The 22,336-nt window shown below is 40.2% G+C and overlaps 3 protein-coding genes across 11 annotated transcripts in view; 2 read left to right on the forward strand and 1 right to left on the reverse strand.

Moving 5' to 3' along the window:
• LOC131428130 (neural cell adhesion molecule 1-like) overlaps positions 1-9,777 on the forward strand; it is a 179,175-nt gene extending 169,398 nt beyond the window's left edge. For all 3 annotated transcript variants that reach the window (XM_058591815.1, XM_058591814.1, XM_058591813.1), the window contains 4 exons: positions 7,890-8,322; positions 8,385-8,760; positions 8,823-8,933; positions 9,003-9,777. In XM_058591815.1, coding sequence (XP_058447798.1) covers positions 7,890-8,322; positions 8,385-8,760; positions 8,823-8,933; positions 9,003-9,227 — 1,145 coding nt within the window. In that variant the 3' untranslated portion in view covers positions 9,228-9,777. The remainder of the gene's footprint in view (positions 1-7,889; positions 8,323-8,384; positions 8,761-8,822; positions 8,934-9,002) is intronic.
• A 3,294-nt stretch (positions 9,778-13,071) lies between these two features.
• LOC131428132 (uncharacterized) lies at positions 13,072-14,210 on the forward strand. The gene is made up of 2 exons (XM_058591825.1): positions 13,072-13,424; positions 13,495-14,210. The coding sequence occupies exons 1-2, from the start codon at positions 13,215-13,217 to the stop codon at positions 14,137-14,139; spliced, it is 855 nt and encodes a 284-aa protein (XP_058447808.1). The 5' UTR covers positions 13,072-13,214; the 3' UTR covers positions 14,140-14,210.
• LOC131428131 (protein PALS2) overlaps positions 14,179-22,336 on the reverse strand; it is a 109,620-nt gene continuing 101,462 nt past the window's right edge. For 6 of the 7 annotated variants that reach the window (XM_058591816.1, XM_058591817.1, XM_058591819.1 and 3 more), the window contains 6 exons: positions 19,552-19,809; positions 19,269-19,479; positions 19,036-19,206; positions 18,801-18,964; positions 15,143-15,217; positions 14,179-15,000 (listed from right to left, as the gene is read on the reverse strand). In XM_058591816.1, the coding sequence (XP_058447799.1) occupies positions 14,824-15,000; positions 15,143-15,217; positions 18,801-18,964; positions 19,036-19,206; positions 19,269-19,479; positions 19,552-19,809 (1,056 nt within the window). In that variant the 3' untranslated portion in view covers positions 14,179-14,823. The remainder of the gene's footprint in view (positions 15,001-15,142; positions 15,218-18,800; positions 18,965-19,035; positions 19,207-19,268; positions 19,480-19,551; positions 19,810-22,336) is intronic. The other variant, XM_058591818.1, reaches the window with a different exon arrangement.

The raw sequence follows: 22,336 nt of genomic DNA on the forward strand, positions 1-22,336 counted from the left end.
AAAATGATATGTTGCGATATGCTATGATATTATATTACTTGAATTTATATGTCATTTCTCATCCTCTCATTCTGCCATCAACGCATTCCATCGACCAATTGTCACCACAGATACACGTGTAGGCATGAAACAGGAACCAGTGAGGACCAAGCTCACCTTGTGACGACCTTGATATTTAGTAGAAAGTTACTTTAAAAATGATAACTTATAAGGAAAACAAATGTATATTTTGCGCAGAGGTACGTAGTACTACTCATAATAAACCCTATAATATAATATAATATAATAAAATATAATATAATATAATACAATATGATATGATATAATGCAATGCAGTATAATACCATACAACATGTTATATAATAACATAAAATAGTGTAAGACGATAATATATGAAATAATATGCTATGATACAATATAACAGTTGATGTCGTAATGTAAGTTACGCTCTTCTAATAATAATAATAATAATAATAATAATAATAATAATAATAATAATAATAATAATAATAATAATAATAATAATTAAAATAATAATAATAATACATGATGTAATAAACAACAGAATTATATGTTGTAATATACTATGATAAACACTGCATTTTAGGATGGGCTTCAACCTACAAGCCATTTCGCACCCTCTCATTCTGCTACTAACGCAGAAGGCGATAGCACCCAGTCGACGCCGTTCTATTGACCAAATGTCATCATAGACGCTCGGGGAGGCATGAGATAGGGACTTGTGAGGACTTAGTTATCTCACCATTTGACGACCATAAATAACTAAACAAATTAGTATTCTAAAACTTCTGAAAACAATAAAGAAAACTCATCACGCTTGCAGTCGTCTTCAACAAGCAACTGCAAAACATTCCTTCTGCGTCATGTTAAGCCTTATTTGAATTGGAAAATGAATTTTTTTACTGAATTCAGATTCTGGTCCACCTGGATTTAATACAAGGTTTAGAATTTAGTTTCAGAATTAAATTCCAGAATGCAAATTCGGAACTCAAAACTAAGACTCTGGAACCGAATCTTAATTCTAGACTCTGTAACAACGCCGCTTTTACGTATTATTGGGCCCGGTAGCAAGATTTTTTTGTGTACCCCTAGCTAACTTGATGTCTTTTTTGTTTTGCTCGGTTGCTCCTGTCCGCGGCCCCCTAAGACCGTAGGCCCGAAGCACTTGCTCCCACTGTCCGTATGTAAAAGCGTCCCTGCTCTGTAATTAATTTTTTGGAATCGGTTTCTTGACTAGATTTTGGATCTGAGGGATCAATTTAAGTTCGAAATCCGTACCTAGAATTCTGATTCAGAAATTTGACTTCAGAATACGAATTCTAGATCTAAGTTTTGAATCGCCGAACCCGAAGTTTGAAACTAAGAATCAGTATTCAATTCCTGAATTCACCTTCAGAATTCTATTGCTATTCTCTGTTCCAGAATTCTTTTCTAGAATTCAGGTTCAGAATTCAGAACCTGCATTCTGGAATTAAATTCGGAACCTGGGCTCTGGAACTAAGTTTTGGAGTTTTGGAGTTTCCATAATTCAGGTGTGGATCGTCAAGTTCAAAATTCGTTTAAATTTGGAATTTGGATTCTGAAAAGTTTCAGCTCAGTTCCAGAAACCTAGAACTAAATGCATAACTTAAAATTTTGATCCGGATTCCAAACCTGAATTTAAGGTGAAATGTAGCGGCATAAAATGCGCGCAAAATTTTATCCGCTTCAGTTGAACGAACTGTCGCACAAAGCGTAACAAAGAAAAACGGACACATAGAAACAAGAACTTTTTTCAATGATTGAGCACAGTGGGCTCACCTCTCGTTATATTGGCTTGTAAAAAAGACTGGACGTAATGGATTTTTGAATTCTTCACACATTGAATATATGCTAATTCAATCATTATTGTTAGCACAGTTCGAACTACGACATACAATTTTAAGTCGTCTGCATATATCAGTTTGAAACCATCTCCTAGAGCCAATGAAACATCATTGAAGTGTGAATAGCAATTGTCCCAAATCACTGCCTTGTGGAAGTCCAGAACTATTCGAAAATTGCGATGATGTACTTACCTTACCTAACAGCTATTGGCCTGGGGTGTCCTTTGCTGTATCAAGCATACGTCTCTACATAACTCGGACCATGGCTGCTCGTCGCCAGCCACTCAAGGCGCGGATGCTTCTGAGATCACCCTCCACTTGATCGATCCACCTTGCCCGCTGCGCTCCTCTTCTTCTTGTGAGTCTACTCCTGCTATTAGGGTTTGTGCAGACGTTTCTGCAACAGATTTAGCAATTTTTGTCCAAGATTTTCGAAATTTTTCAATAGCTTGTTGTTTATTTTGAGAGAGTACGCTCTTCACGAGTGCCAACTACCGCTCGATAGGTCGCAACTCCGGGCAGTAAGGTGGATTTTTTTTCGGTACATGGACACCATTCGTTGTATACCATTCCAAAATATCTTTGGAGTAGTGACAAAATGCCAAATGAGGCGAAGGAGCATAATGAAAACAATCGCTTCTTTAGGCATTCTTCACGCTATGATTCCTGCTTTACCGTACCGGTAGTAATGAGGATTCGACCACAGCTGCATATTGCGAGCCGATCCAAGTATTTTTGGGAAACTTGGTCTTTTTCTCAATCCTGAAATGCTGCTCTCCTTACCTTACCTTACCTAACAGCTATAGGCCTGCTGTATCAAGAATACGTCTCCATATAACTCGGTCCATGGCTGCTCGTCGCCAGCCACTCAAGGCACGGATGCTTCTGAGATCACCCTCCACTTGATCGACCCACCTTGCTCGCTGCGCTCCTCTTCTTCTTGTACCAGTCGGATTAGATTCAAGAACCATTTTCACTGGGCTGTCGTCCGACATCCTTATGACATGCCCAGCCCACCGTAGACGTCCGATTTTAGCTGTCCGTACGATGGGTGGTTCTCCTAACAGCTGTTGCAATTCGTGATTCATACGCCGTCTCCACGTTCCGTCTTTCATCTGCACTTCGCCATAGATGGTCCTCAGTACCTTTCTTTCTAAAACACTGTTGGTCTTCTGCCATCATAGTCCAGGTCTCGTGGCCATAGAGAACTACCGGTCTAATGAGTGTTTTGTAGATGGTCAATTTCGTGCGGTGGCGTACTTTTCTCGATCGGAGGGTTTTTCTGCGTCCAAAGTACGCACGATTCCCTGCCAAAACACGTCTCTGAATTTCTCTACTGGTGTCATTATCGGCGGTCACCAGTGAGCCCAAACACACGAATTCGTCAACCACCTCGATATCGTCACCGTCTATCAATATTCGTGGTGGGAGGCGTAGTGTTTCTTCTCTAGAGCCTCTTCCTCTCATGTATTTGGTTTTCGACGCATTTATGGCCGATACGCCTAGCTTCTGCTTTCAGTCCGATGTAGGTTTCGGTCATCTTCTCAAGGTTACGTGTTACAATATCAATATCGTCAGCGAAGCCAAAAAGTTGTACGGACTTTCGGAAGATCGTGCCACTCGTGTCGATCCTCGCTCTTCGAATCACACCTTCCAGGGCAATATTGAACAAGATACAAGAAAGCCCATCACCTTGACGTAGCCTCTCCGAGATTCGAAGGGACTCGGACGTAGCACATCACTCTATCCATCGTTGCTTTGACCAATCGCGTCAGTTTATCCGTGAAACCGTATTCGTGCATTATCTGCCATAGCTGTTCTCGATCGATTGTATCGTATGCCGCTTTGAAGTCAATGAATAGGTGATGCGTGGGTACGTTGTATTCACGACACTTCTGGAGTACTTGTCTTATCGCGAACATGTGATCCATAGTGGCGCGGGCTCCAGTAAATCCCACTTGGTTCCTTAGCTATTGGTGATAGACGACGGCAAAGGATTTGAGAGAGTACCTTGTAGGCGGCGTTCAGCAATGTGATTGCGCGGTAATTGCAACAGTCTAGCTAATCGCCCTTTTTGTAGACGGGACATACAACTCCATCCATCCATTCCTGCGGCAGAATCTCCTCCTCCCAAATCCTAGAAATCATCCAGTGCAGCGCTCTAGCCAGTGCCTCGCCTCCATATTTGAGCAGCTCGCCTGGTAACTGGTTATTGCCCGCGGCTTTGTTGTTCCTCAGCTTGCCGATCTCCTCACTTATCTCCGACAGATCAGGGGCTGGGAATCTGTCGTCGGCTGAGCGTGCACCCCGATTGATTCCTGTACCGTTCTCTGTATCTTGTGCTTCGTAATTCAGATGCTCGTCATAGTACTTCTTCCACCTGTCGATCACCTCACTTTGGTTCGTGAGAAGGTTACCACTGGTATCTCTGCATTGCTGCATTCTTCTCTTCGACCAACTGCTGACATTCGCCGTCAAACCAGTCTTTTCTTGATTCGATAACCTCGTACCTAGTACGGTTGAAGCAGTGCTACTCAAGGCGAATCTTATATTCCTCCAGCCGTCTTCAAGAGTCGCCGCGCCAAGCTGCTCTTCCGTTGGTAGCACTAGCTCCAGTTGTTGCGCGTATTCCTCTGCAGTATGAACACTACGTAGCTGCTCGAGATTGAGGCCCGGCGTTCCTGTGCGACGAGTATTGTGCACCGTCGATAGTTTTGAGCGCATACAAACCGCGACAAGGTAGAGGTCAGAATCAATGTTGGCGCTGCGATTGGTGCGTGTCGTGACCACCAGCCAATTTCGATTGCCGTCTCTCCATTTTTGAACCGTCTCGCGCAAGTGTCGTCGAACGAATGACGAAATTTTAATAGCTGCAATATTTCTAGCAAATTCTTGCACAATCATTGACTCAAGACCAAGCAAACACCAGGACTGCCATGGCAACATTGTCAAGGAAACGGAGGGGAAATAAACAACGTTTTAATTCGTTCTTTCTGTTTTTTTTTTTTTGGAATGCTTTCGAAGCTTCCGTTTTGGCGAATTTTCATAGACCACTAGACCAAGAACGCAAGGAATAAGGTTGATGATACAAATATACATACCTATTTATCACAGGGCAGAATGTTAAGACGATGAACAGAAGCATTCGAACATTTATTCATTCATTTATTCATCTATTTTTTTATATTTATTATAAATTTGATTCTACTTATATTACATCCTCCACAGTGCGGACATTGATGACGTTGGAGAAGAATCGCCCGTCGATGAGAACGTGGTCGATTTGATTTTCCGTATGTTGATCAGGTAATCTCCAGGTGGCTTTGTGGATATCTTTGTGGGGGAATAAGGTGCTTCGAACTACCATTCCTCGGGAGGCTGCAAAGTTTACGCATCGTTGACCGTTGTCGTTTGTTACCGCGTGCAGGCTCTCCAGCCCGATCACGAGCCTGTACCTTGCCTCCCGGCCTACCTGAGCATTCATGTCGCCGATGAGGAGTTTTACATCCCGCCGTGGACAGCTGTCGTAGGTTTGTTCCAGCTGCGCGTAGAATGCTTCCTTCTCGTCATCGGGTCTCGTCTCATGTGAGCAGTGCATGTTGATGATGCTGTATTTGAAGAAACGGCCCTTGATCTTCAATACGCACATTCTATCACTGATTGGCTGCCACCCAATCACGCGCTGGCGCATCTTGCCCATCACTACGAATCTCGTTCCTAGAACGTTGGTTGTGCCAAAGCTCTGGTAAAAGGTGGTCGCTCGATGCCCACTTTTCCACACCTTCTGTCCCTTCCAACAAAGTTCCTGCAGTGCTACGACATCGAAGCCGCGGATTTGAAGCTCATCATTCGGTCGTATCCTGGGAAACCAACCGCGGGGAGGTAGGAAAAGGAGTTACTGGACAAGAGGTAAAGAACTACATTGGGGCCTGAATTGCGCATTGTCCAGTCGTTTACCAACCACGATGACGTACAATTATCAAATTTTACTCGTAAAATCCTACTAGAAAGATACGAGTTTAACCACGACACAAGCTGAGCAGAAAACCCGAGATGAGACAAATTGCACAACAGTATTTTATGGTCAATTTGTCGTGCCATTTGAGCCGATTTGTTCTGATTCCTGATTCTGAATAGTCTCCATGCAAGCGATGCACTTTCACGTAAACGTCATTAAATTAGTTGTAACTGATCGTCCTGGCATAAACCCATGTTGGTCGAATGAGATGTAGTTCCTTGCACGATCCATGATAGCCTCGCTGACGATAATTTCAAAAAGTTTTGAAGCAGCAGAGAGACTGGTTATCCCGCGATAATTTGCCACATTTCGTCGATCCCCATTCTTGAATACGGGGCACATGAATGATTGCTTCCATACAAGTGGGAATTTTGCTAGTTCAAACGATCGATTGAAAATAGTGCTAAGCGGTCCTGCTAAGGCAGTAATACAACGAGTTAAAATAGCAGCATTTCAATTTTTTTTGCAGCTTTTTTAACCATCTCTGGAATGACGATAAAAGTGCTCAAATTCACCAAATACACGGGAACGTAGGTAGTAGCTTCTTCAGCCTCATTTAAAGACGTCGAAAAAGTACTGAACATCGGAAGAATTTCACAAATCGGATCTTTCTAAAACGATTGAAAAATTCCCAAAAAAAACTATGCAAAATGTTCCTCCATTGAGTATGTAAATCTACCAAAAAACGTTATTTGTGTGGTGTGGTGCCTATTTATACCGATCAACCATGAAATTCCTTTAACGAAACTAAACCTCATTGATTTCCACGGTAGGTTTTTTAACTAGGTAAAATCTTACCTCATCGACTGTGAAATGTCGGTAAAAAAATTTTTTCGGACACTACACAGAAAGAAATAATGAAATTTACACGAGATGTAAATCAATAGTAACATGGAATAGACATGGGTTGAATCGAAATTTTGATTGAAAATTTTCATCGATGCAAAACTAAATTGAATTGCATTGAATTTTCAATGAATATAACTGTATCTTTCAATTAACGCTTATTTTGCGATTAAATTATATTGAAACGTACAGAATTGTAAAGTAATTTTATGTTTAATTACCTGCTCCAAATATGTGCATGAAAATAGATGTAAATTCACAAAATATTTTTATCTGTGTACTTCAGAATCATTCACCATTACCTCTGGTGTGCCACTAGGGAGTTACCTTGGAACTCTTTTGTTCTTGCTTTACATCCATGATGTAATTCTCTCTTTGAAGTGCCCAAAACTCTCGTACGCAGACGACTTCGAACTATTTTTTATTTTATATTTTTAGCGGGAGCAATGAAAGATTTCTTCAGTAGCAACTTGATATTTTCGGCAACTGGTGTCAGGTCAACAGAATAATGCTAAAGGTCTCATTCAGTCGCAAAAAGAAATCAATAACCTTTAAATATTTGATTCTTGGAATCGAGTTAAAAAGAGTGAGTGGCATTTAACGTCTAGGTGTCTTGCTTGACAGTAAACTAACCTTCTGCGATCACATGTCATACATCGTTTCTAAGGCATCCAAACAACTTGTTTTGTTTTTCAAATGACGAAATCGTTAGAAAACTCCATCTACTTAAAACCATTATAAATCGGTCTGGTTCGCTCTGTACTTGAGCTCCCGGCAATCGTCTGGTCCCCTTATTATCCTAATGGGGTACAATGCATTGAAGCAGTACTGCATAAATTTATCCGATTTGTTTTACGTCAGTTGCCATGGAACCATACAATCCATACAACCTTTCAGATGCGATTACAGATGGAACCTTATCGGACTTGAGCTATTTAGTGATCGACGCAATGTTTGTTTCCGATCTAATTCAAGGAGGGTGGGGATTCAAGGAGGGAGGGGGAAGGCGCAAATATTTGTAAGAAAAGTGCTTCTTTTTTTTGCTTCAAAAAATAAATTATAAAGTTTATTTTAATTTCATTAGTCGTTTACAATTTTATATGCACAATCAACACCGTGAATTTCCCTTCCATTGCCAGACATCCCAATCTGTGCCACCGACAAGATCGTCAGCATGGGCGTATCGACCGACGAGACCGTGCTGATCAGTTGTAACATCATCACCCATCCTCCGGCAAGCCGTTTTTACTGGCGGTTCGAAAACTCCGAAGAAGTGATCGAAATCGACCCGGCAAGGTATACGAACAATGGCACTAGCAGCCACCTAGAATACACCCCCAGCACCGAGCGAGACTACGGAACGCTTTCCTGCTGGGGAACGAATGAAATTGGAACGATGGCGGTACCGTGCATCTATCACTTGATCACCGCCGGGCTACCAACACCGGTCATTAACTGTGGCTGGAAAAACGACAGCACTTCGATAGAGGTCAACTGTCACGCTGGCTACGACGGTGGCCTGCGGCAAAAGTTTGTGCTTGAGATTCTATCCAGTCAGAATCCAGGGTTCGGGTAAGCCGGTCTAATTTTTTCATCGACCGATGGTATGTATTCAGAAATTACTATATTTGCAGGATTAACCTCACCAACGCGGAGGAACCTTCATTCAAGCTCACGTTCACTGCACTTAGGGAAAAACTGCCAAACACTCACCAGTCGGATCTACTCAAACTATTCACGTATGCCGTCAATCAGAAGGGTAAAAGTACACAAGTGTTCATAGCTGACTTATTAGTGCCGGCCGTCGAAGAGCAGGAGCAAACCGGAGGGGAGAAGTCTCCTCTGCTTACACCGATTCTAATTGGACTGCTTGTAACTATCGTGCTCATCATAGTCGTTATAGTTGTAAGAATTTATCTGAAATCGAAAAGACTTAAGCAAACTATTGGTAAGGAGAAACGGTACACGGAGGAGTCCAAGAATACTTTACTTCTGATGGAACAACCCAAGGTAGACTTGATTGTCAAAAACGACAAGAACGAACTCTGGATGATAGTTTTTATCTTCCACAGAAGGACAAATCTCAAAAGGCTTCCAAATGGAAAAATAGCATGGGTAGTAGCTTAAAAACTAGGAGTAAGATCGAAACCATAGACGATGAACAAGACCCCGACCTGATTCCTGTGAGACAATCAAAACCAAACTACTATTGGCAATGCTTCTTTAACACATCATCTTCATCTATATTGCAGTATCCCCGGCTCACCGACATCCAACAAGAGGAACTGATTCCGATGAATTCGGATGTCTCATTCAAACCGAAAACGGTCCGACTGCCGGCAGTGACCGCTACCACCTCGACTGCGTCCACGACTACCATCAGCTTCAAGGACGAGGACGTATCCGAGGCGGAAATCAACCTGAAAGGAATTGAGGACTTTCTCATGACAAATCACGTGCCGGAGAGTTGTGTGTGATATCGACGACCGAATCTCCTCAATCCCATTAGCGGAACGAACGCAAAAGCAATCCCCATCAGTCCACGATCGTTGGCTGCGCCATCCTGTCCTCGTAAATGTGCGCGAGGGTAGTGTTTTGTATAATGCCAGTATTTTCGTGTTTAGCATGTAAGTTATGAATGTGCTTGGGTGCTTTGGACAACATCAATCAAATACACATTGAATTTTAAAACCGGTGAATGATGTGAAATTTTCTGTTCCGATCATTGTTTCGTCAAAACATCTAACTGTAGAAAAACAGAAGAAAGAAAGTAACTTAAAGGCCGCTTTGTAGTATAAGCAAACGATACAGCGAGACGGAAAAGAAACGACAGAACATGGAAACAATAATTTAACAATGCAGTTGAAAAAAGTCGAACAAATAATAGTAAAAAAAACATAGATAAAAAAATACTATAAAAATCTGTATTCAATATGGAAGTGTACCTAAAAGATATATTATTGTAACATTATTGCTACTAAAAACTATTATTGAAAGGATTGTTTGTACAATAAAGAGATTTTATATGAAACGCGAGCAAGACTTTTCATGGAATCATTGTTTGATCATAAATCAAAATATACATTTAACTCTTGAGTTCGAACGAGCGTAATCGACCTAAGTTCAAGCCATCTTCGAAACGATTCCAATACTATTTTGGTTTTAGTTTGTGTGTATGTGTGTGTGTGTGGGTGTGTGTGTTTTTTTTTACAAGGTGAAATACTTTATGTACTTTCCCAGCTTACGCGCTCGGTAGTTCTCAAGCTACCACTATTGTGAACCAGCGAGTGGGACTGGCTGAACCTTACCCACTAAAACACCTTGGACATCTTGCCTCGATCACCCCGGAACTAAGCTAAGCTCAATACTTCGAGGGAGGCTGTGCTCATGCACTTCTTCGTCTGGGAGAAAATGAGCTCATGCGTTTCTCTCTTTATCCATCTCGATCCACCTTTGGCGCCTCGACGACCCAATGCCGCTACGTCGCGCCAGACTACTCGACTGATCCCCGACGATGGATCAAGCCTACACCGACGGAGAGTTTCCCGGAGAAGAAAAATTCTCCCGCAACCGGCGCCTCCGGTACCCGTCCACGGCCCGACCGTAGGGATGCCTGGGTCGATCCAATGATGCCGATTGGAGGATGGCTTCCGGTTCACTGGTGCCCCGACGATCTTAACGGTACTACGCTACGGTCTACTCGTCTAGTCCCCGACTAAGGACCTAGACTACCCCGACGGATAGTGACTTCCGGTCTTAACTATCTTAACGGTGCTACGCCACGATCTACTCGTCTAATCCCCGATGAAAGATCTAGACTACACCGACGGAGAGTTCCCCGGCGAAAGAGGCTCTCCCGACACCGAGTCCCTTGTTACACCATACGGGACACACGAGAGAGTGCCGAGGTTGGTCCGGCGATTCCAGTTGGAGCATAGCTTCTGGTTCGCTGGCGTCCCGACGACATAAGTAGGTGTCTATGAATATGACGTCGAACTCGCACAACAATCGACCGAATGGCGCTTCGAAGGCGAGCCGTTGTTCTAAATTTTCATCCATTATAAAAATCGCCACACGAAAATTTTTCAACTTCTTTGTATAGACGCCAAACAAAAACTAATTGTACGATATGCGTCAAAATTTGACAGAATGTGTATAAAAGTGTTGCCAACGTTGAGCGAATAAAAGTTTACCGATTGGACAAGCGCGGGAATTCCGGTTCTTTTTTGATCATAAGGTATAACCAATATCAAAATAACTGTTTCGATTACCGTTCGGTTCAGATAATCTAAAAATATTTTATTTTTTGTTTGATAACTTATAATTTTCATTATGAAAACATACAGTTCATAAACGACGAACAAATAAAAGACAAATCATTCATTGTTCTTGGTAAAGCTGGATTCAGATTTTCACCACTACCGGCATAACTGTTCGTAGAAGCTTCACGAGCCAAGCGTCTTCAATCAGTGCTGGAATCACGAGCACCGTACATTTTCTGCGTTAGCAGCAGTATCAGTATCCAACAAAAGACAATTATTCAGCTGCATACTTTTAACAAATTTCGAACATTTGTCATACTTTTCTAAGTTTACCTTTGTTACGTACGAAAGTGACAGAGCATATTCCTAATCGATGCCAGTGTCATTTTACTGGACCGCAAGTGATCGCCAAATATCCAACAAGTCGTTGTAGCATCGTTCCAGCAACTCTTCGAGTTGTGCGTTTCTTCGATTGTGGAGTTTCAATTCACTTCCAATGTCAACTAGATGAGATCGTTTGCTTTATGGTTTTATTTTTACTAAGAAATTGACGCACACTTCCCAATTCATTAGATTTTCTTTCGCAACATCGACACTTTTATACTCTCCCTGCATTAGACAGTTGTCGCAAGCAGTGGCTCGATTTTCCAAACACTCCTGGTGGGTAAAATGTTCCGCAAAGTAGTCCAGCTGTTAGGTTCGACGACAATCCGCCTCGTTTTCGCAGTAATTTACCATTCGAAAAATATTCAGATGAGCCTGTGCAGCATCAATGTGGTAGAAACAGGTGGGGCAAACACAACTGTTTTGTGTTAGAAAAATTGACTATGCCTCAGCAAGCCAAGTAAAACTAAAAACCACGTGCTTGCTTTCGTCACACCGTTCGGACAAGTTGGCATTGAATCAAAGCATGTTTATTTTTCATGTATGTCGTTATACCGAACTATTTCCAAATTTTTTTTACCAACGCAAGCAAGCCATGTGGTCTGCACCACCTGTTTATATCACATTGGTGTAGCATCATACAGTATGGAATTATCTAAAAGACAAACGATGATATTTGATTTGTTTCTCAATCAGAGAACCGATTAGTTCACTTACAATCCATCGTTTTTCTTAAAGAAGCATATCCGAGTAGTTATAAAAACAGTATACAGGTCGTAATATTACTATTTCGTCCTGCTCTTCCGACTTCGCTTGTGAATTCTTAGCCGCCTGTTAACAGACAAATCAAAAAAAAATAATAGTAATAAACAGTAACTATGGTGAACTAGTTTTTACTATTCGGCGTTGCTAGTTCTATAGAAAATTCGTTAAAGTACATTGTCACTCTGACAGTGTACCTCAGGATGTAAAATGTGTCCTTGAACATTCGCCGAAGCATTCCGTATTATAATTTGTATTTGGGGTTACCATGTGTACGCGCCCTATCAAACATCGTGTCTTGCCATACACTCGTCGTAAGTATTCCGGAAAATACACATGTTAAAAAGGCTGTCAAAGAAGATCAATATATCATGTTGGACATTGAAACGATCTTAAACAACGTTTTTCGGCATGACTCAATTAAATCCATTTCGAAAATACCCATACTGTAAGGGCTTTCAAGGGAGATCAATAAACCGGAAGTCACCATCTTGGATTTTTCCGGCATCCGGGTTTTACGAAATTCGTTACAAACTTTATTTGAACTGAATCCCAAATAACGTAAATTTTTTTACGAACCGTTTTCAAATGGAAGTTTTTTCCGACTAGCACTGAATAATTCAATTTTGAAGCGTCGAAAATACACGCTGATAAATTTTATGGATATCTTATAAGAAAGACACGATTCCAACACTAGGTGAACTATATAGGTGTTGTTTTTTTTTATCTCATCAGCTGTGAGAAAATATGACCTTTATTGCGAAAGCGCAAACGATACAATTAAACGAGTACGGTGCCACTTATCTCTGTGGATGGAATATGTAGCAACGTAATTATAACACATTGTACTGCACGTGGCGATTCAGTAAGAATTTGCTCGAGTTCAAAGCATTGACCCGTCCCGTTAGTATGGGTATTTAAATGAATCGCCTGTGGAACAGTACCATTAGTACCAACGAAAGTGTAGCGGATTGGAAAGATCAATCCTGATCTGAGAGAGTATCTTCTGTAGCCATTTTCTGTTAGCGTTCAGTGTTTGTCGCCATCGATCGCAGCATGGTGAACGTAGAAAAGCTCCAGTTGATTCCACAAAGCGAATGGCCCGAATTGAGAAACATTTACAAGCTGGACTGGCCGAAACATGAGTTAGCTTACAATACAATTCAGAACTACATCAATTGGGTCAAAATAGATCCTCGAATCAAGCATCTGGAAGTTTATAGTCTTAATGGCAGTTGGAGGGTAAACGGAACTTATATGATTCTGGTAGGCATAATCAAAAAAAAGTTCTCATATACTACTTAAAACCATAGCTAATGTTTTAATTTTCCATCAGGATCGCTACCAAATGTTTTTCTACTCGATCGAAGAATCAAATGCATCGCTGGAGCGTGCTTTGCGCTTGATCGACTGGGATTATAGCTACAAAGTGTGCTACATAAGCCATTGTCACCGTCCCACGCTCGACATTGTGCTGAAATCTCTAAACATCGGTATCCAGTGGGATACTCCATCCTATCTGTACTACTATCCCAAAGAAGAATCCCTTAAACTGGAGATAAATTTACCGGCCGGCTTGAAGCTGAAGCGATTACAAGTGAAGCACGCAGCCATCGCCAACAATTTCTGGCCGCACCGTTGCGAAGGTTCGGAATACTTTCTGAAGCGGTTGGCAGCCTGGAACGTCTCCGTAGGACTGTTCAACGAATCCGACGAACTGCTGGCATGGTGTTTCTGTTGGCAAACGGGCGCTATGGGTGCCCTAGAAGTGGTAACCGAACACCTCCGGAAAGGCTACGGGACGCTCATCGTCAAAGCCATTGCCCGAGAGCTTGCCCGTGTTGGACTAAACTGTTACGGAACTGTAATATGCACCAACAAAGCCTCCCAGGGAATGTTTGATAAACTTGGATTCGAACGTACGGGTTCGTACCATTTCGTTCGAACCCAACCGAGGAAATTATCGGAATGGGCCTGCTGAATGCCGAGTTTGTGTTAGTGAAGAAAATGAAACTCGTGATCGAATTATGAATTGATTTTTATTTTGCTTTTCGATTAAAAATTTTATGAAACGATACTCAACAGTTTTAAAACAATTTCTCGTACGCAACACTCACTGATTATAATAGTTCTGCCAACGGCAGTTTCTTGATGGAGTTTGTATTCGTGTTTTTTTTTACGTGAGATTCGACATTAAACAGTTTAATCTATCTTACTAGTCGTGCGGGGTCTTACCCTGGTTGAAAAAAAATACCATTCTACGTAGAACTAAACCTAATGGACGAAACGATTACCTTCTTCTGACATCATGATCTTTCTTTATAAATACTAGATACTTTAATTGATATTGGAGGCATTTTCTGCTAGATGACGACTAATTACGAATTAATTTGATAGTACGACATGGAGGTTGCGAAGCTGATGTTTCATCGTTTCTTTTCTATATTCATAAGTGACTCATTTGATGTATGTATGTATTTATATATGCAATAAATTGGTTGGACGATATGGAAATATAATGTGGTACTGGTAAAGGCCGGAATTCAGTATTCCCTAGGCTCTGAATGCATGCACGTATGGCTCTCAATTCTAAGATTTGAACACATGTTTTGCTGCGTCTACCATATGTTGGGTATCTTCGCGGGTACTTTCATTAAAATCCAAATTAGTAGATCCAGTTGACCGGTACCCACTGGTGCTCGTGGCTGAGGGCCTCCAACGCGTCCGTCACGGCCCGGAATGTGACATCGAAGTCTTCATTGACGATGACCGCGTCCAGATATTTGTCGTATTTCCGCTGCAATAAGGCACTTTCCTCGCAAGCAGAGATGAGATCGTCGTCCTGTTCGACCGGTAAAATGACATTAGAAAAGAGAAACACGCGTTAGCGAGAAAAAAAGCACTACTACAGGATTGCATTGGAAACCAGCCTCAGTGAAAGCAAAGCTCCGGCGAAGCGCATGCGCGTCGTGTCAGTTTCTTACCTCGTACAGTGATGCCAGTGATTCCAGTGTTTTGGCGCGGCGGGAGCTGAATCGGATGGAGCTTTGCCGATCGAACTACATTGGAAAGAAACATGAAACAAATAACATTGAAAGTGCATGCATACGTTATAATTTGAATGTTAGAACTTCGGAGACATGCTAGTTGAGTCGTACACGTGCATGAAGAAAACCGTTACCCGTGCTCAGAACAAATACAAATATAGTATTCCGGCATGATTGAGACATTCAGTGCTCAAAGTGAAGAATGGAGTAATTTATTGAGAATATAGTCTACAACCCAATAAATGTGAAATTAGAAAAAATACATTTGATGAAAAAATCGACATTTGAACATATGACATATCGGGGTGAAAATGGCCACTTTTTGTCTTGCGAAAAAAATATTGTGGAAAATTATATTATCACTCGGAATGTTCTATTGGTTATAAAACGCATTTGGTTTGAGGTACATATCCCTACTTATACGGCCGTAAACTGGCACGGAGTGCACCAACCTCAAAATCGAAGATCTCAAAATGGTTGGGGCGAAAATAGCCAGTCACCTTTCTTCGCAGGAAACAATCTTATTTGACCAAATATTGTGTGTAAATGTACTTTCGCAACTATTTCGTACAAGGAAAGTATCATTTAATCTTTAAATTGCTCAAAGTTTTAAGACATTGATGAAGAACGCAAATAGCGTTCGAAATACTGGTCGCTCACTATTACGATAGTATCATAACGAAATAGTTTTTTTATATAGCGCAATCCAGATTCTGAAATTTGAATTGAAAATTGGAACGCTCGGAAATGCATACCTCTACTTGGCCATCGAATATCTCGGCTTTGAAGGCTTGTATCATAAATCTACCGTGACAAAGTCTAGATAATTTAGTTTAGATGCGATTAGTACATAAAAACATATATGTTATCGCGGTAAAAATAAAGTCTTGTATTTTTCTGTGAAACAAAGTCAGTTTGAATGCATCCACCATATTTTTTCGCTTTGGTTTCCTGATAGCATTCTGAAAAAGGAGAAAGAAATAAAATTGGCTCGACAAGACTGTGAAACACACAGACATTCAATCTTTGTGAAAGTTGAATAGTTTTTCATTGTTCATTGGAATCCATGTAATGTCCAACCCATACGATAGATTAATGTGATAAAGCTTCTCATCAAAATAATAAAATGTATGCTGGCAACCCGGTACAGTTTGCTCATATACGAGAGAGTACAAGAGAAATACGATGCGCAAACGGAATTGAGCGAGCCAAGTGGTCGATCTAAAACTCAACACGTGGCCCTCTGTCCTCAGACCTTAATGGGATTTACAAAGCTATGGATTTTAGAGGATTTCAAAATTTATACGGTTTCTTAAACAAATTTCCGAAGTTGCAAATTTCCGAAAAAGTTCGTTTTTATAGATGGATTTAGAAAATTATGTTATTTTTTATGCGGATTTCCGAAGTTACGCGTTTATTTTTACGCGGATTTCCGAAAATTTGCGAATTTCCGAAGTTATGCGATTTTTTTAATACGGATTTCCGATATTTTTTATGCGGATTATTCTAATTTTTTAGTGCAGATTTCTGAAACCGTTAGGTTTTTTATACGGTTTTTCAAAGTTATGTGACTTTTTCTATGCAGATTTCCAACGTTTTGTGTTTTTATGCGGATTTTCAAAGTTTTGCGGTTTTTAATGGGGATTTCCAAAGTTATACAGATTACTTAAGATTAACAGTTTTTATGCGAATTTCCGAAGATATTCGGTTCATTTATACGAATTTTCGAAGATATGTAGGTGTCCAAAGTTGAGCGAATTTCCAAATATATTCGGATTTTTTATGCAGATTTCCGAAGTTATGCGATTTTTGTTAATGCGAATTTCCAAAGTTATATGTTATAGGTTTTTTATGCAAATTTCCAAAAATGTGCGTCTGTTTTATACGGACTTTCAAAATTATGTGATTTTTTGAGCGAATTTTCGAAGTAATGCGGTTTTTTCTGCAGGTTTCCGAAGTTATGCGGTATTTTTATGCGCATTTCTGAAGTTATGTGATTTTTATACGAATTTCCGAAATTAATGGTTTACTTTTCTATGGATTTACGAAAACATGCGGATTTCGAAAATTAGGCGGATTTTTTAAGCAGTTTTCCAAAACTATGCTGTTTTTATACGGATTATGAAAGTTATGTATTTTTTTCAATGCGGATTTACGAAGTTATGTATTTTTATGCGGATTTCCTAAGTTATGCGGACTTTCGAAGTTGTACAGATTTTTTTATGTGGGTCTTCGAAGTTATGCGGTTTTTTAATGTGGGTTTCCGCAGATTTGTGTTTTTTATGCGGATTTCCGAATTTTAGCTATTCGTATGCGGATTTCCGAAGATATCCGGTTTCTAAAGTTCGATCAACCTTCGTAATCTGACCAGAAATATATATTTTTACTTGTATAATGTTGTCGATGAGGAATCAGGAATCAAATTGGCTCAAATGGCACGTTCCCTTGATATTTGGAGATTTGTGCCTGAAGAAACTTGTCCTCTTCGAATTGTGCAAGCTACTAGAGGAATTTCACGATGGAATGCTGAACATACTAGAGTAAGGAAATTATGCACGGCGCCGAGATCGGTCGGATTTCGACGAAAATGTCATTTCGCCGAATGGGCTATTTCACCGAAAACCTTTCGCCAAATCAATTGTCTTAATATTGTAGTTGAAATTGATTTAAAATAAAAACAAATGAAAAATGATAGCGTTATCACCCATTAACGTCGACTTATAATTGTACTTCTGAAATATCTCATACTCAAAATATCGTAAAAATACATTTCCTTACGTTTAATCCAGATTAAACTCTCTGGAATAAAGATTGATTCCTTCGACTTTCGGCGAAATAACCTATCAGTGATCAGTCTATTCTAATATTGTATGGAGTCATCCTGAAACATTTTCAAGACTCAGAGGTTCCTACAGACGATCTGCGTTCGTAGTTTTTAAAATATTGTAGCTTAACTGAACTAAAGCTTGTTTGCGACTAAATTAGGTGACAAAAGCTTTCCGTTGGTATTACACTAACTTAGTGTCACTAAGTTATTAAATTGATGTAAAAATTCTGTTTCCGTTGTAGAATAGATGATCGGTTAAAAGTCTTCGACATAAGATGCATTTATCGAAAACCTCAAAATATTTAGATAGAGAAAAAATATGTACCGTCCAAGATGACTTCCTTGAGTAACTCCGGATTGACTAACTATGTTGATTATCATTCAAAAATGATTCAAAAAGCAAAGTCATGTCATTAAATTCATTTTGCATAATTTGACCTTTCTGTTTCAACAGACTTCGCAGCCGATTTTAGCATTCAGAATCATTAGATGGCTAGTACTACGATCCAACTTACAATAAGAATCCTTCCAGGTCGGTGCTCGAACGTACGACAACTGATCTGTAAGACTAGCGCCGTATGCGTTGAACCACCAGCCTGGGTGAAATTGATGATATGATTCAAGCCATTTCAAAAACAATTTAAAGGAAAAAACATACAATATTGATAAGTATAACGACATTCCCGAGCAACAACACAGAAATGTTCAGAATTCTTCATGCATACAGATGTTTCACTAGACAGTTAATACCAACAACAAAAAAATCACCTGTAAACTCTTCATCGATCCCTGTGCGGATCTACGTTCCGAGTAAAGTTGCTTAAGCTGTTCCATTCCGGGAGCGGCGATAAAAATGACATAAGGCATAAACTCGGCACTGTTATGCAAAATCTTCAGTGCACTCGGTGCACAATCCAGGACGCACATTTTACCTGCAGAAAATCGATCAAATAAGTCATAAATTTAGTAGACCACAAAAGAGGATGGAATCTGCTATTTTTACCTTGTCGTATGACATCTCGAATCGAATCCAAATGTGTCCCGTACAGATTGCCATTGTGCTCGCCATGCTCCAAGAAGCGGTTCTCCTTAATCTCCTGCTCCATTGTTTCACGATCGGTGAACCAATAGGCCTTTCCACTTTCTTCCAGTGGTCTTGGCTGTCGTGATGTATCTGAAGCAAAACAAAATCGATCAGTTCTTTTCCATCAGACAGTCTTGAGTAACTATTCTTACGTGGTAGGACGGAACCAAACTTATCTGGATCGCTGTTAATCAACCGATTCTTGAGCGTTCGTCGGCCGACACCTGCCACCCCGATTAAAACCAACGTTTTCCGCTTGAATGGTGGCATTTTGGTAACTTCCTCGTAAAGCATCAGATCCGCCTTGTCAAATTCGCTGTTCTGTTTCGTTTTGTACATTGTTTTGCGCTTCTTTTTGGAAATCTAAAAAAAAGCATTAAAATTCTTCATTGTTAAAATCCTATTCGCTTCCAAAAACAAAAGAATTCTTCTTACCTTTGTACCGCAAATACTAATTTTGTGCACGTAGTCGGCTTCTGGTGCAACATAAGCCTGGCGTCGTTCTTCCAGCTCCTGGGAGGGAATCAATCCGATAGGGCCGTCCTCACCAGCATGCCGTGCCTGCCACCAGTTTGGATCTTTCACGTTGATAATTTGTAGAATGTCACTACGTTGGAATGGTAAACCGATGTCCTGACATGGCAGCAGATTATCCTCGGCCGGGTTGTAATCGAACAGCGCTCGCATGTAGCACTGGAAAGTGTAACGAGGAGAAAAAGTGAACAATTTAGTACACGAATGTTCGAGATTAGTTTTTCCTTCCTTAATCTATCCTGAGCTTCTATCTACTGGGAAGGATGTGATCTCTCGTAGAGAATGCATCCGACCGTTTCAATTACAATTCTACCCTTTCTAAGTACTCTAGTATCGTTACTAAAAAGTTACATACATACAGTTAAACATTGAAGAAGTGCACTTTTAGCCTACGAGAACTAGTTTTTTTTTGGGGGGGACAGTACAAGTGCTAGTAGTGGCAGGGTTTGACAAATCACACACGAGTGAACACTTTTGCTGCCCAGTAGGTATCAGTAGTGAGGAGGTCAGTAGGCGTCCGTACTCATCATCATCATCGTCATCGGTGATCTCACAGTGGTTTTTTAATTGGTTGTGAATAACAGTGGTTACGATTAACACACGCAAACAAAACACAAATTGCGAACCAAACATTAAGCAAAAAAAAATCGCTATGTTTTTGACAAATAATATTTTTATGCGGTGTAGTATACAATGCTGTAGACAGTTAAATCAAATTTTTATTCAGTTAGAATCAGGAAGCTGTGTATATACCGGCAACTGAGTCGGAATGTGATTTTCTAATGTCGTCTTCGCTTGAGAAAACTGAAACTGACCCAGGGTAGTTTCATCAAACAAACACTTTTCATGAAACCGTGTTGATTTCGCACGAGGGTTTGAGCAAACCTGATATTAAAAAAACAGCAGTTAGAGTGGAAACTGGGTTGGGTTTGGCATCAAGCGAAAACGACATAAGTTAAAAATTTCGTCTCGAATAGCATTGAAAAGTAAAAACCAACGAAGTCGTTTCAAAATTTTGCAAAAACTGATATCCAATTACCGTTTCTGCCTTGCAAATGTGCTCATAATGGTTTACTAATCGCAAGAGAATGGTCCGAAAGATTCAACTCGAAACACCATGCTGTAACTTTGAGCGTGTAATTGAACTGGGAAGCGCGGAGTTGGAAAATCAACGGTGCTAGACCGTCTGAAAGATTAATCTGCAAACAGATTATCGTTAATTCTGTGCTTTCAAGGATCATGGTTTTGCAATATGACATAACAAAAGAACATCATGTTTTGACACTCATCAGCGGTTTGTTTACATTTTACATTTTCAGTAACACGCATTGAAATTAGAATGAACATGTAATCAGGCATTGATAAAAAAAACATCATACTCATTTTGGGAATGTTTTTGTAAAACTTCATTGCCAGAAAAAGCGCTCGGAATTTATGTGATCAAGCGGAAAATAGTTGCGTACAATTTTGCACGCATGAATTGCCATTGTGTGCCAGCTCTAACGCAACTTTTAAATTTCTGACTGTACGTGGATTTCTGTTCTCTGTGGTAACATATATCTTCGCATGGACAATAGAACATAGATCAGACATATGAAACAATTGCTGGTTTGTCAACAAGTTTCGTCCCTTGTGTCGATGATACCTCAAGTCGATCCAAGTAGGTTCTATCTTTCAAATGCATCAGAATACAATTATTTGACAAGAAACAGCATATAGCAAAAAATTCAAACCAAAATGTTCATCATTATTCATTGCTTACACGATGAACCTATATTTGTGTAAGAAAATGCTTCTAGAAAACTGTATACTACCTTTGCGTGAAGACTAACATAACCCAATGAAGATCTCGTGAGATTTAGCAAGCTGCCATCACAGTGATTTTGCGGATTTTGGGGTGATGATTTTGCGATAATAAAATGGATTTCCGGTTTTCAAACTAGATACTATTTTTTAAATCTTGTTTCCAAGCGCTTTCGACTACTTCGGAAAGACTGATATTTGTCTTTTTTTTTCGGTAATGAAAAATTTGTAATTAACAGCGCTCGTATATTTTCGTTGATGAAAAACAGCACATTCTAGAAATCTAGAAAATACACTATATCGACGGTACATTTTTCAATACGCATTTTATTTCAAAATGGAGAATAAAATTAAAAGAAAATAACAATCAGACAATTTATTCTCATCATCTCAGAATATTTTCTTACTTTTTCGATAAGTGTTTTTACCGTTCTCACAGGTTATGCATTCACTGTGAAAACCGATTTTTGAACCGAGGCCCGGAGGGTTCGTCGAATACGCGAAATCTCTGTATGTGCGTATGTGTGTGTATGTATGTATGTAACAATTTCTTCGCTCACTTTTCTCGGTAATGGCTGTACCAATTTTAATAAACTTATATTCAAATGAAATGTCTTGTAGTCCCATACAAAGTTCCTGAGCTTTATTCGAATCCGACTTCCGATTCGAATCCGAATCCGGTTCCGGAATCACAGAGTATATTCTTCCATGAAAATAATCGTGGTCAGAAAATGCGTATTTCATTCAAAACTCGTAACACGAATTTTCTACCCGTGGTATCACTTTTAACATTCCTAATCAAGTGATGTGATGGATTGCTTTTTCCGGCTGCTCGGCCATCCATGGAAGTTGACCATCAATGTTAACTTCCCTCTCTGAGCAG

This window comes from Malaya genurostris, chromosome 2, assembly GCF_030247185.1.
Source record: "Malaya genurostris strain Urasoe2022 chromosome 2, Malgen_1.1, whole genome shotgun sequence".
Lineage (NCBI taxonomy): Eukaryota > Metazoa > Arthropoda > Insecta > Diptera > Culicidae > Malaya > Malaya genurostris.